General features: G+C 39.8%; 1 protein-coding gene across 2 annotated transcripts; it reads right to left on the bottom strand.

Moving 5' to 3' along the window:
- Nucleotides 1–15: 15 nt before the first annotated feature.
- UFSP2 (UFM1 specific peptidase 2) lies at nucleotides 16–13,793 on the bottom strand. 2 transcript variants are annotated; one of them, XM_048509594.1, is made up of 12 exons: nucleotides 13,642–13,793; nucleotides 12,006–12,084; nucleotides 11,290–11,473; nucleotides 11,137–11,203; nucleotides 10,189–10,346; nucleotides 9,351–9,543; nucleotides 7,387–7,533; nucleotides 6,805–6,969; nucleotides 5,983–6,107; nucleotides 4,797–4,873; nucleotides 2,619–2,743; nucleotides 16–317 (listed from the first exon to the last, which is right to left on the bottom strand). In XM_048509594.1, the coding sequence occupies exons 1-12, from the start codon at nucleotides 13,696–13,698 to the stop codon at nucleotides 231–233; spliced, it is 1,464 nt and encodes a 487-aa protein (XP_048365551.1). In that variant the 5' UTR covers nucleotides 13,699–13,793; the 3' UTR covers nucleotides 16–230. The 2 variants fall into 2 exon arrangements, with proteins under 2 accessions (XP_048365551.1, XP_048365552.1); XM_048509595.1 differs by having other exon boundaries at nucleotides 10,189–10,343.
- Nucleotides 13,794–13,881: the final 88 nt, after the last annotated feature.

The following is a 13,881-nucleotide window of genomic DNA, read 5'->3' as shown; positions in this document are numbered from 1 at the left end:
AAACAGGAACAAAAATCACTGTTCAAAATGGCAATGTTTAATACTCATTTTATTTAAAAGATCACCATATTCTTAATTTACATTCTAAAAATAGTGGAATTAACATATACCGACTGGGACTCCCAACCATAGGGTAATATTTTAAGCGAAAATACATAACTATTACTTGAAAGGATGTACACATTCTTCTAACTACAACAGCTAATTTTCCATTATCTTTTAATATATGTTCAGATAGTTTTTGGGCACTGAGGTAGACACAGGTTATAATAAGCATCCTTGCTCCAGAAATCAGGGCCCTTCCATCCACACCAACCCTGTACGATAGGAGAGAAAAAAGTATTGTCAGATACACCAACTTTAAAGGCATTACCTGACATTCTGACCAAACTGTTACAATATTAATGCAAAACTTGACAAATTTCCTTTCATTCCAGGAGCCAGTACAAAAATTTAGGTGCCAGACTAAGGTTTCAGTCTTCAGGATTTTGTATTTTAATGACCATATTATCTATTTCTAGCAAAGAATCTGTTACTACGCAGTCCCTCGTAATTGTATTCAGGTTCTAATACGACAAATTCTGGTTTATGAATAAGGGAATAACCATGGTTGTTGACCTAATAAAATCATTGCTGAAAATACGAAGCCGCAATAAAATTTCTAGGCAACTCTGTGAACTTGCACTTGGGATCTGTCAAACCCTGTACTAACATCAAAAACTTCAATACATTCTGAGATTTACAGACTTACACATTACACAAAGGCTCCTTTGTTTACTCAACAGCTATAAAAAAACACCACAACTGCTCAACCAGTAGCTTCAGTGTCCGTTATGTTTTTTGGAGGTATCAAAAATAACCCTTTTTAATGAAAGGAAAAGTTATGTCCAATGTGCCTCTGAATTTTGTAACATCCATTGGCTTCCCTTCTCCCAAGTATTACAAGTATATGAAAACTTTATAGAAGAACGAGACAAATCTATACCAGCAACAGTCAGCTTTTGATTCTTCACGAGCTAGTGCACGAAAAGCTGTAGTGAATCAATGTAGCAGAAAGGTTGTAACAGATTATAATACCCTTATAGATCAACATTTATCCACCATGGCTTCAGGTAATAAATAAATCAACCGTTCCATGTAGAATCAGGAAACATATCTCAGTCTGCAGTTCCACCCTTCACAAACATTCCACCTTCACATTGTAGAAGGTTCCACAGCTTCATATCAAACATTTCCTACAGCTTGCACTTCATTGGGCAGTGGTCCATAATGCAAAAAAATATGTTGAGGTCCAGTCAGTGGTCCTCTGTCCACCCAAAAACACAAGCATGTATATCTGCATGCATATATCTACCTTTTTATTTGTCAGTTTGTCTCAAAAGAAACTCACAGGAAAATGCTCCCCTGAATAATCTCTACATGGTGATATCCTGCACTAGGAGAAGAAAATAATGGGGGATGCAGCTTCACGTCTGCTACCCTCCAGCAATCTCTGCATGCATGTTTTTCACATGGTGAAATGATAGCTTCAAAGGAACATTCAGAAAAGCAAAAAGAAAAAAACTATCCAGTATCTCAGAGTTCCTGTAGAGGTAATCCCTGACGAGGCAGCTCTGAGCCTATCAACAATCAGTATGGCTCGCCCATCCACTGTCAGAAAACTAATCTCCACAACACAGCTGCTGAAGGCCAAAGACATAGTTAAAATGACTGCTGATGTGCCAGACATCATTAACACAGAGGGAATGAGTTTGTAAATTACACCAGCCTGCTGAAACTTCACTCCAGCCGAGTTGCTTCCTGTGCTAAAGCAGAAAATTGAACTTGATGAGGCAGAAGGAAGAAAGACTGACAAGCAAAAACTTCCTGTGCCTCAGCAATATATGAGGGTGAATTTCTATGATTCCACCTGCCAGGGCAGATTTTTTCTTGTCGGGAATCAAATGAGATTTAAACTGTAGCATTATTTTCTAGATATGAAAAAAGAACATGCATTTTTTAAAATTCACCATGGTCTTAATTTGGAGCCACACAAGAAAATAACCACACTAATATTTTATAGAGAAGAAACTGGTTATACTTTTTAATGGCAACAAAGGCATAAGAAGATCACCACATATCTGGTACAATTCACCAGTAAAGGATCCAAAGAAATCCATGTACATTCTCTTGAACCAAAAGGGAACCAGGTTGCGGGCAATTAATATCTAAAAATTAGTCCTAGAGGGGAAGCTGACAGAAATGATGATTCTCTGGTTTGGGAAAAGTGAGTCCAAAGGGATGTGGGGTGACAAAGGGGCCAAGGGAAGCAAGAGGTGGCTGGAGAAGCAAAACACGCCATCATTGTCTAATTGGTTTTCTATTTATTTATATATTGTACTTATATTCCGCCTTTCACCCAAATGGAAACCCAAAGCAGCCTACATCTTTTTCCACTCTTCCATTTTATTCTTATAACAGACCAGTGAGGTAAGTCAGGCTGAGTGTGTGTGACTGGTCCACAGTCACACACCAAGCTTCCCTGCCAGAGTGGGATTCAAGCCTGGATTGCCCAGAGCCTTTTCCTGCATTTTGTTTTGGTGGTGAAATAAAAATGTGATGTATAATCAGAGTCTCACCTTTTCTAGTATGACGTGCAGATCCTCGGCTCCTGTATAATGTGGGTCAAGAACCAAAAATTTTATGTGCCCTGTGACCTCATTCCAGGCTACTCCTAGTATTGTGTGCGCCAAAACTCCCCCACCTGAATTGGAAAAGAAGGGAATTAAAATTAAAAGGATTCTCTAAAGCCAAGCAGGAAGTTCCAAACATCTGACTATTTCTTTAAAAAATAAAGTACAACTTTTCATGGAACACACAGCAGAAAAATTCAAGATAAATGGGTGAAATAAGTTGAAATCATACTTTGCAGAAAATATGCTATTATGCATAGCGCTCCTAACAACTGTCAATTTTGAGCAACATGATCACAGAACACATCACACATGATCTTTAACTAGAAAAGCACAAGGCTAAGTCATGACAGACTATAAGAAACATCTTCACAAAACAAAGGGAATCAGTGTTGTTTCGTGTCATCAAAAAGTGGAAGGGATGAAAAAAGGAATAGACAAGCACCATGTCCACTATCTGTGGAAGTCTGCATAAGGATACTTGAAAGTGGGCACATGTAGAGTGAGATGTGGAAAATAAGAACTTAAAAGTTGACTTAAAACCCGATTAATACATTATCTGGAAGAAAAAAACCCCCAGGAATCTTATGGCATCTTAAGAGATTTTAGCACAAATGTTTCTGAAGCAGAGCCCATTTGTTCAGATGCATCTGAAAGTGTCAAAAGTGCCACTAGACTCTTGTTTATTTTTGCTGGAATTATTTACCAAAATGACCTTCCTTGTTTCCCTGGAAACACATCCTTCACCCATTTTTTACAGGAAAAAATCAAGCAAGTGGGGTAACTGTGCTGTCCTATTTTTAACCCCATCCTTCCTCCAAGAAGCCAGAGAAGTGTACACGGTTCATCCCTCCTCTGTTTTATTCTCCCAACAACCCTCTGAAATAAGGTTAGGCTGACAGAAAGTCATGGCCTCAGGTCACCCTCTAAAATCAACTTCACAGCAAAGTGATGATTTAAATTCAAATCTTCTGGTTCTAGTCTGACGCACTAATGGCTACACTCTACTGGCTCTTTTATGAAGCCAGAAAAGTTCTCAAGAGGAAAAATATTTCAACCTAAACATTTCCTTACTATCTCTAATCTATTTCAAAGTGATCTAAGAAGATTGCAGGAGAGTGGAGACCATGATTTTTAATCATTTGACTTCAGAGATTTTTTTTTTTTTTAGCATCCTGACAGGCTCAGCTTCTTCAACAGTGTCTGAGTTTCTAAAAACAATCAAGTACATTTTGAAGATTAAAAAATCAAGGTAAGAAAATGCAGTCTTGGTATTTCTAAGTCAGGGATGACTTCACATGTAGGCATTAGGAATGAACAAAAGCAGAGCTCTTTTCAAATGGTTATCAGTTCATGAGAAAAAATGAGAAAAGACAGAAGTCTTTATTATTTCAAAATGAGTAATCATACATATAATACATGGAAGTGGTGGGCCAGTTTGGGCAGATTTGCTGTTTTAGTGTTCATATTCAATAAAAGTAGGGAAAATAAACAGCACCCCTTGCTGTAAATGTCAAACTACATCTCACAGTACAGCACTCTTTCAAAATACAAAATAAATATCACAATGTCAAATAAATACTCATATAAAAATGTCTGTGAGAACCCAATCCATCAAGAATAAAGGCTCTAGCCTAACCTCCCCATGATGTGTAATTTTTCATAGGCATGGAGTTTTCTATGGGAGAGCATACAAATGTCCCGGTTCCATAAGGTTGGATTTATATCCCACCTTTCTCTCCTATAGGAGACTCAAAGGGGCTTACAAACTCCTTGCCCTTCCCCCCTCACAACAAACACCCTGTGAGGTAAGTGGGGCTGAGAGAGCTCAGAAGAACTGTGACAAGCCCAAGGTTACCCAGCTGGTGTGTGTTGGAGTGTACAGACTAATCTGAATTCCCCAGATAAGCCTCCACAGCTCAGGCAACAAAGCGAGGAATCAAACCTGGTTCCTCCAGATTAGAGTACACCTGCTCTTAACCACTTGCTCCATAAGTGGCACAGAGGAAGATAAAAGGAATATGAATCTCATTAGCCCAAAGTATAGAACTTGTTAAAAGTTCCAGAAAATATTTGAGAAAGAAGTCTTGATGATACATACTTATTTGGTCTTAAAAGTCTTACCAATCATAACTGGTGTTCCTTCGTTTTTGAAATGATTAGCGAGTTCTCTTCCCTGAGAAGCCAGCTCAGAACCTTGGCTTTAAAAGGGGGGGGGGGGGGGAAATCATCATTAGCATTCTCTGCATTACCCATTTGGGCCAATGTTGCTATGAATTCAAGGATTCATACAGCTCTGAGAACTGGCTCAATGCACATTATCAGCTAGGAAGAGCCACATCACAATTCACTCCAAGGAAGAATCACATCACAATTCACTTTAAGGAACCCATTTTGCCTCCAAGAACAGATGGATGGCATAGTGACCCTGTCATGTCACCCATGACAAATAGTTAGCAGGTTTTATCTTGCATAAGTGTAAGATGTGCTTTAGATTGCACACGTCACATATTGTACACACTGTATTTAGCACTGCGAAAACAAGTAGAACCTTTGGACCTTCTCAAGAGTGACATTTTTTGATTACTCTATGATTTTCAGCAGAAAAATATAACTACTGGACAGTTTCAATCTGTATATATAAACTCTAAAGCAAACAGTATGTTTCTAACAGTAGCTATAAAATGACATTAGAAAATAAATTATTTACCTGCAATCAGAAATCACTTTCACCAAGGCGACATTTATTATAATCAAAGATGTAGAAACCGTGGTACCATGCGGTGCCAAATAAACTGAATTAAATAAATGTTCTCTGCCTTTAGGGATTACCATCATAAAATGTATTTCAGAATCAATAGATTTTTACAGGATTCCATGTACTATTAGCATAACAAGATTCTCAGACTCCATCTACAGATGGGAGATGCAAACCTTTGCTTGTATGAGAGCTGTTGACTGATCTGTGCTTTAATAGTAAATACGATTGTATACTCTGTATGAATCAGACTGATAAATCTTTCAAAATGTTCACCAGTTTTGTTTCCTCCAGGCATTTAGGGTAGTACACGTACATGTGTATTCTCACAACAATCTTGCAAGTAGGTCACGTTGAGAGCATGTGACTAACCAAAGTGTCATGGGTGACCTGCAATTTCAATCTGAGTCATCTTCCAATTCCTAGTCTTTAGCAACCCTCTTTCATCAAGTTACTTTGGCATTATTATGGCTCCCTTTGAGAACCTGTTCTCCTCTTCTGGATTCTTATCACCTTTATCCCATCAGAAATTCCTTTCTGACATATTCTTACCTGACAAATAATATTTTTGAAGTTATCCCTAGTAGTTGGTTCAGGACCAGCTGCACTTCAATAGAACCAATCCACTGGCGTGATCCAACAAACAGAGGTGGCTTGTCTCCAACATCAACAAGAGCCTTGGAAACCACAACAAGCAAAAACAGAAATAGCACTAATTTGAACATTTAGTCTACTAGTCACTATATTTACCTAACTGAAACTCTTTTACATTTGATTTACTGGAAACAAAATAGTAAAAAGAGAAAACACTGTAGTTGTCTTCTAGGTAGGAATACCTCTTGGTCACCAACATGTATTCCATATCATTGGCATGAGACATGCCGTGGAGAAAGTTCCTTAGGCTACAAGGGCATGAGCTGAGTTCACACCAAGCCTGTCCTTTCCACCACAGTAAGCCCTTTGGGGATGGGTGGGGTAAAAATTTAAGAAATAAACAAATATAGTATTACTGTTAAAATGGTGCTTAACTATTATATGAAAAACCAACAAGAAAAAGGATTAATTCAGATTTTATCATGATATCTGAAGCCAATTTTCTTTTGATGTCGTGGCCAACAACATATCAGGCGCTAAACAAAATACATAATGATACGGACCAATCCAGATTAGATGCTCCAAACTAATAGAGCTGAGCTAGACCTGTGCTCTGTCACAGTCATGCTGAGATTGATGCACTTTGCTGAACAGGGGGAAGAAAGCACCAGGAAATTCAGAAAGACCAACCATAGAAGCAATCCCTCTGTGGGTCCTTGGCCTCCTTGATGCAAAGAATAGGGAAGGCCACCTTGCAGAAAGAAGGGGTGATATCTTTACCTGCTGGATCTCCTTGTGGGTAGGTATTGACCTCTCTGTGTATCCCTGATATCTGAACCATGAGCATATGGTTTGCAATGACCGGTAGGCACAACCCCAGCCATTATCGTCAACACGATCCTGCATATAATGATGATAACTGTATGTGCCGTAAACCAAATATATCTGTGAAGAGAAGAAAAAAAATTAACCCAGCTAATAGGTTCAGCATTAGTTCAACAAAGATTAAAATTTGCTGAATTACAAAGACCAGAATAATTTAGTGGTCTGGCACCAAGCTTTCTTTAAGAAAGTTCCATAAGAGCTGGGATGTCAAAACTATATCGTGAACTTCAACAAGGTGACCCTCTTCCAATCCCCCTGGCAGTGGCTGATGGGAATTGTAGTCCATGAACATTTGAAGCGCCACAGTTGGACACCCCTGAGCTAGATGATGGAGCTGTGGATTTCTCGTTTGTTTCAAACTGACTGAAAGGTACCAGGAGCTGGTCAGGCATGTCTCTTAATTCTTCTGCTTCTATGGATTCTGTTCTCCTTATTTTTGCTCTATCAGTAGATGAGAGCAGCACAAATGAAACTCACCATACCAGACTCTATGCCAGGTGGATTGAGATGTATATGTGGATTTCTGAGATAGCCATCTTTGAATGGTTCATCTGGAAAGTGATAAGCATTAGCCCGTCGAAAATAAGGTCTATCAAATGGCAGGTTAAACCGTCCGTGCAGTTCCTACAAGCAAGGCAAAAAGGCGAGAGTTTTGCTTTATCATTAATTTCATTATTATTTATAGTCATTTTTATAATCAACAATTTTATTAAAGGCATAGTGTTCTGCACTCCGTCGGCACTTAATTACCACACTTAGGGGATTTTCTAAGAATGTTCCACAGAGGGGGGACTTGCGTAACCATCATAGAGCCCTTTGATTAGCTAGGCTCAGAATGAACCCACAAATGAATATGAAATTGTATATGTACACAAGATAATCAAAGATGAGAAGAAACAGGAAAGTTACTGTCGCTTCACTTCATCCAGGGTGTCATATACAAGTCCCTGACCAAGTGGAAAGGTGGCACAAAAATGCTTTAAATAAATAATTACCCAGGGATTTCCTCATTCTCTGGGGACAGAACTACATGATATGCTAAATATGTTCTCCTCCTGCTTCTTCCTCCTCCCTCCTCTAGTAATGTGCTTGGAAAGAAAGTGCACAACGTAAAGTTGTCAAGCTCTTGAGTTGCCCCCGCAAGCAGGAACTGATTCACTAGGGCAACTACAGAGACACATCAAATATGGCAATGTCCATCATATGCTGTTTCCTGACATATTGCCAAGGAGGGAGAGAAGATTCAACTGAACTGCAGCAACAGCCTCATATTTCTCATATTATTGGATTCAAACATCAGTAACAGAATGATCAGTTGACAGAATAAGGAATCCCTGTGTACACATTGAATTAGCTGCCCCTGATAAAAAGAACAGGAAATCAATGGATGTATGGAGCTTTCAGTCACAACCTTGTTTAACATCTCAATTCAGGCCAAGGAGTGCGGGGGTGTGTGTGTGTGAGCTTTGTGGCAGCCAGAGACAGTACAGCGAAGATACCACTGCACTGCCATCAAAGGGGGCTTAGGCGGCAAATGAAGGAGGGAAATTAAAAATCCCTCCTGCCACCCGAATTGCCCCATAAAGCTTAAATCATGCTTCTCTGGGGCATGTCAGCTGAAAGCCTGGTGGAAGACATCTAAAGACAACTAAAGTTGGCTCTACTCCTAGGAACGCTCCCGCCACACCTGCTGCTGTGCCACAGAGCTTTCCCACGCCAGCATAGCTGTGTGGCTGTGGGCTGCTCCAAGCCTGGCCATTGTGGAGCTGTGGAATCAGCCCCTCAGCGTCTTTGCCCTCTTCACTGGAATAGGTGACACTTATGCCAGCAAACAAGACAAACATATCAGCATTGGCCTATGCCACTCTCAGGACTCCTTTCACACATACATCCTCTGGACCGAGCTATGAAACAAGTTACACAATATGCCAGATGAACTCCACCCACAGACAGAAGGATGTAAGACTCTTTATTTGGGACTTCGCAAAAATTAAAAAGACTGGCAAACCCTATACTGGTTCAAGTTTTTAATTGGTATGATTGCTTGTTTACACTGGCTTGATATTGTATTGTTTTATCTGGTTTATACTGATGTTCGCCGCCCTGAGTCCTACTGGGAAGGGCAGGATATAAATCTAATAAACAAACAAATAAATAGTATTCATATGCATATAAACAGAAACCTCCTTAAAACAATGAACAATTAGGAGAAATTAATACAGGCCGTCAAACACTATATAGTATCTATATGCGTATAAACAGAAACCTACTTAAAACAATGAACAGATAAGAGAAAGAATTGAAGAATCAGTAAAAAGCATATTTATTATAATTAAATTCAATATAGATTAATATTTCAGATTTCTAAATATTAACAAAAATCAATCATCGACCATATTCTGACCAATGTCACCCAAACAATGTTTCAGCATAAGTTGTACCTGTCTGTAAGTCTCTAATTGATTGTCAGATATGCCTGTAGGATATGAAATTGTTACCAATTGCTTTTTTCCAGGTAACATGAAATGAAATTGTTCAGGTACCACAACCGATGTTCCTTTCATATATTTCAAAATGCACTTTTCCATATCTGTTAGCTGTGTGTGAATTGCATTCACCAGAAGACTTCTTACGCTGAAAGACACAGAAGTAACCATTTAAGCACTAGGAAAAGAAATACCTTATCTCAAATATAGCACTTGTACATATAATGGACTGTGATTTACTGCCATTCTGCTGGCTGAAGTGAATCTTTCTATATCTTCCCTCTTCCCATAGGCCTTTCTTATAGGGAAAGGGGTGCTGAAGACCTAACCCTCTTTCATCAGCAGAACAGTATTTATGTCCTGCCTTGTTGTAGCTGGTATGACCTGTTCCCACATATCAGAGGGTCTCCCCAAGCAGCTTTTCAGTTTATCTCCAAGTGTGTAGTTACTATGCTTGCTTGAGCTTACAGCTAAGGAGTTGCCATCTTGCTAGAGATAACAAGAGCTTAAACATAACAATCGCATAAACCTTAAAAATGCATATAGCCTTTCATCTCCCTCCTTCAACTTCCCAAACATGCTACTGAGAGCTCAACAATGTTGTAACTACTTTTAAACAATCTTTTTGCTTTTTTAAAGGGACAAACTTACAAATTCCTCAGAATATACCACTGTACACTTAGGAATGTTATAAAGTTGTATGCCATTGAGTGTTGAAGTATAGATAACCATACAACAAAAGAAAGTTAAAAAACCCCTAATACATACATTCTTATAGCTCTGATCTACTTACTTCCGCCATGGTTCTTCTGGAGACACAGAGACAACAGCATCAACAGGCAATGTCATACTTATGTAGTGATGCTCCCTGTGCTCTCTTTCAATAATTGGAGCCAGGGCTTCCAGCATAGTTGTCATTTCTAGCATAAGATCTATATTTACTATAGGCTGCTACAAAAACAAACACACACATAAATAAATATGCCAAAATACCAGGTTCCAATTTACACATAGAAATGGAGAAAAACAGGAAGCCTAGGAATATCAAGAACCTTCACAGATGACTAAAAGCTAAGCAAGGTCAAAAGCAAAGCTCAGAGACCTGCTGAAGGAGAAAATAAACACTAAAAATGTGACGGATTGGTGAATAGTAGCACTGCAGGCAATCAGAGGCTTAGGTGGGCCAGAGTGTGCCTGGTGCGCACTGTGTTTTCTGCCCCCTCCCTCTCCCCCCCCCTCCAAAGCACCCTACTCCCCCTCACCTTAGTGCAGGCTGGAGAAGCGGCCTGTTCCCTTCAGGCTGAAAACGGCTTTGTGGGAACTACACTTCCCATGAGACCGTGGGGCTTGCAAGGTCTCCTGGGAAGTGTAGTTCCCACCAGGCCATTTTCAGCCTGAAGGGAACAGGCTGCTTCTCCAGCCTGCACTGTTTGATAAAAGTAAGTGGGGGGGGGGGGACAGGAGGGGCACCACAGGGGACAGGGCATTATTTTCCACCCCCCAGGCGCGCGTTCAGTGCAATGTGCACCCCCCAATCCCCTGGTAGTTCCACCTCTGCAGGCAATATAAGAACATTTAAGTTCTGAAAGGAAGAAACTGCACATTTGAATCTGTAAGGAGATCTGTAAATATCAACTTCTACATCTGTGCCAAATAGATCAGTTTTATTAAAAATGTCCTGGTCATTTCCTTTTAAAGAGACGTATCTCTACAAAGCCATGGTAAAGAAAAGTATAGCTACCAAGTCTTGCAACTTTTTGTCCTTCTTTTTCAGAAACCTGAATTTAGTCTCATCTTCTTGCTCAAAACTGGAAAACAGCAGAAAAACACTGCAGTAAGGAATTCATGTACTGTTGGAACAATTCAGTTGCATTCAGTTTTTAGCCATACTCACCGAATAAACCGAAGTATCTCCTTACAAGCAGAGTCATCAGTAAGTTCTGATGCAACTGAGTTTGTTCCACTATTTGGCCACAGATACACCGAGCTATGGCAGATTCTGAACACCAGCGCATCTGAAGCCAGTTTGGCTGAAAGGTCACTGAAAACATATTTTAGTGCCTGTTTAGTTGAAGAATCTGAAATAAAGAAAAAAAAACCCACGGAAAATCATAAAGAACTCCAGGGGAAAAAAACCCCCAGAGAAAACCACTGTTCATTCTGTCCACTGATGGGCCAGAACAAGAAACACTACTTTGGAGTTTAGTTAAGCATTACAAAGAACACTCAAGCTAAAAAAAACAGTAAAGCAATGAAGCAAACGGCCTAGGATAGTTTTTCAATCATCTACCACTTGAAATTTTTAACATACACATTTGTATTTGTCTGTTTGACATTTAAATGCTGTGATAAGATCAAGGGCTAAGCACTGGAGAAGGGGGAAACTTCTAAGGTTGCTGCTGAACTGGTATAGGGTCTGGGTCTCAAAACCAGGCCCCGTGTTGCATTACTTTCTCTGTAGCGAACCTATTAAAATTCCATGATTTACACAGGTCTGGTTAGGATGACTACGCTTTTGCTGACAATGATTTCAAAGTAACGTCAACATTGCACAGTCACTTCATAAAAATTACTATTATAACGTAACTCACAATACGTTCATAGACATACCATCTGTAGTGGCTAACTGAAATGCCAGGTCCAAGCCTCCTCTTATTCTAAACAGCACATCCATAGTTTCCAAGATAACCTATATCGCAAGAAAATACAGTTGAACTGAATTGAAATTCTGCAGCTCTATTTTTTTTAAAAAAAACATTGCCATGAAAACAAAGAATGGTCCTTACATCCTAGCAACCTCATCCTCAAACCTATTCCTTTTTACTTCTGCATAACAATGATCTTTTATATTAACTTAGTTTGTTTTATTTATGTTATTGACTTGGATTGTGCTACTAATACATTTTACTGATATTATTTGGGGGTTTTTTTGTTTCTGGGGATTTTCTTTTATTGTTATGAGCAACTTCTTGCAAGACAGCATAAAAGTTTTCAAAATAAGTTTTTAAAAATAAAATGCACATTTATATTTGCATGACGGGAATAATACACTTTCTTTTACTAGGGGCCTGTCAGTATGTTGTAGCATCTACAGAGGAACAGAACTGGACTCCAAGGTACTTCACAAGAGTTAAGATTAAATTCTAACATCCGCAAATGTTGTATACATGTATTTGTAATTCAGAAAGAAATTTACTTCAAACTAAATCTGTTTAGGATTGCACATGTGTAATAACCTGCCCTCAGAGGTAGACTCCACTGGGCTCAGAGATTTACTTCCTAGTAACTACGCTTACATTTTGATTGCATGTATACTTAACCAGAAGTAAATTCCACAGAGTTCAATGGAATTTAGTCCCAAGTATGCAAAAATCTGCATCATGCCACCCCCCCCACCCCCTACACATAAAAGCAGGAGGGAAGTGTGGTCTAATGGATTCAAGACGTCCAAGTTTAAATCCCTATTCTGCCATTCATATTCTCCCAGCCAAACCGACCTTACAGGGTTGCTGTTTAGATGTACTTGTTACAGAGACATGTTTCCAGACATAATGGCAATATATAATCTCTTCCCCCAAAACAACAGAGAGATAAGCCAAGTTATGCAGATTTATAAGACTGTACATTTATTATAAGGGGCCAGGATTATGCCTGATGTTGCTGGGTTTTGGGCAGTCAGTCGTGGTCCTCCAGCTCTCCAGTTGCCCATCCCTTTCATGACAGCCAAAAGTAATTTTTCAGTTTGTGGGCAGAGTTACATTTCTTACAATGCTATCCTATACAGAATTACTCCAACCCACCAAATGTAATGGGCTTATACTGGAGTAACTCTGTATAGGATTGCACCTTATGAAATGTAACCCTGGGCAGACTATACAGATGAAGAAGTAACGTTATACAGGTTCTGTTCTTAACACCCGCCATTAAGTTATATTGATCCTTTCAACTTATATTTCCCCTCCCTGTTAAGAACAGGATCATGAAGGCAGCCTGCATCAATATTAGTGATTCAAGAAAAAATATATCAGAATAAGTAAAACATATCCACAGATTCTGCAAGATGACCAGCAGAAAAGCAAGGTTCTAGCCCACAGGAAGCCAAGATAAATAAGGACATTTGTACCTAACACCTAAAACTCAACAACATGGCACAATATAAGTGCTAAGAGTCTGAGACTGGGGGTTCGAGACGGCCCCTTCCTCGTCTCCAAAGAGGGCAGTGAAGGACAACGGCTGCCTCACTTACGACGTCTGTCAGCGGCACATGGAGAGCAGCAGGCGACCCGGGCGGCTGCATGCTCATCTGCCTCAGGAGAGGCCAAAGTCGCCTTCCCTGCGCGCGCCTCGATCAGCTGACGCGTCACTCCTCCTTGGGTGAAACGTGTGCTGGAGCCTCTCTCTGCGTCAAATGATAGAGCATTGAACTACATTTCCCGTCGTGCACCTCTCGCGTCGTGTAGCTGCGGTCTCTTCCCCGGGCTGTACC

Source organism: Sphaerodactylus townsendi, linkage group LG10 (genome assembly GCF_021028975.2).
Source record: "Sphaerodactylus townsendi isolate TG3544 linkage group LG10, MPM_Stown_v2.3, whole genome shotgun sequence".
NCBI classification, from domain to species: Eukaryota; Metazoa; Chordata; class Lepidosauria; order Squamata; family Sphaerodactylidae; genus Sphaerodactylus; species Sphaerodactylus townsendi.
The sequence above is the reverse complement of the archived record's forward strand: the minus strand, read 5'-3'. Positions and strand labels throughout refer to the sequence as shown.

Bases quoted from the DNA above. Each gene is read 5' to 3' on its own strand.
- UFSP2 (XM_048509594.1), bottom strand. From the start codon at position 13,698: ATGAGCATGCAGCCGCCCGGGTCGCCTGCTGCTCTCCATGTGCCGCTG. The intron at 11,474-12,005 runs GTATGTCTATGA...TCTTTATTTCAG, and splicing joins TCAGTTAGCCACTACAGATG to ATTCTTCAACTAAACAGGCA. The intron at 10,347-11,136 runs GTAGCTATACTT...TTGTTTTTGTAG, and splicing joins ACAAAAAGTTGCAAGACTTG to CAGCCTATAGTAAATATAGA.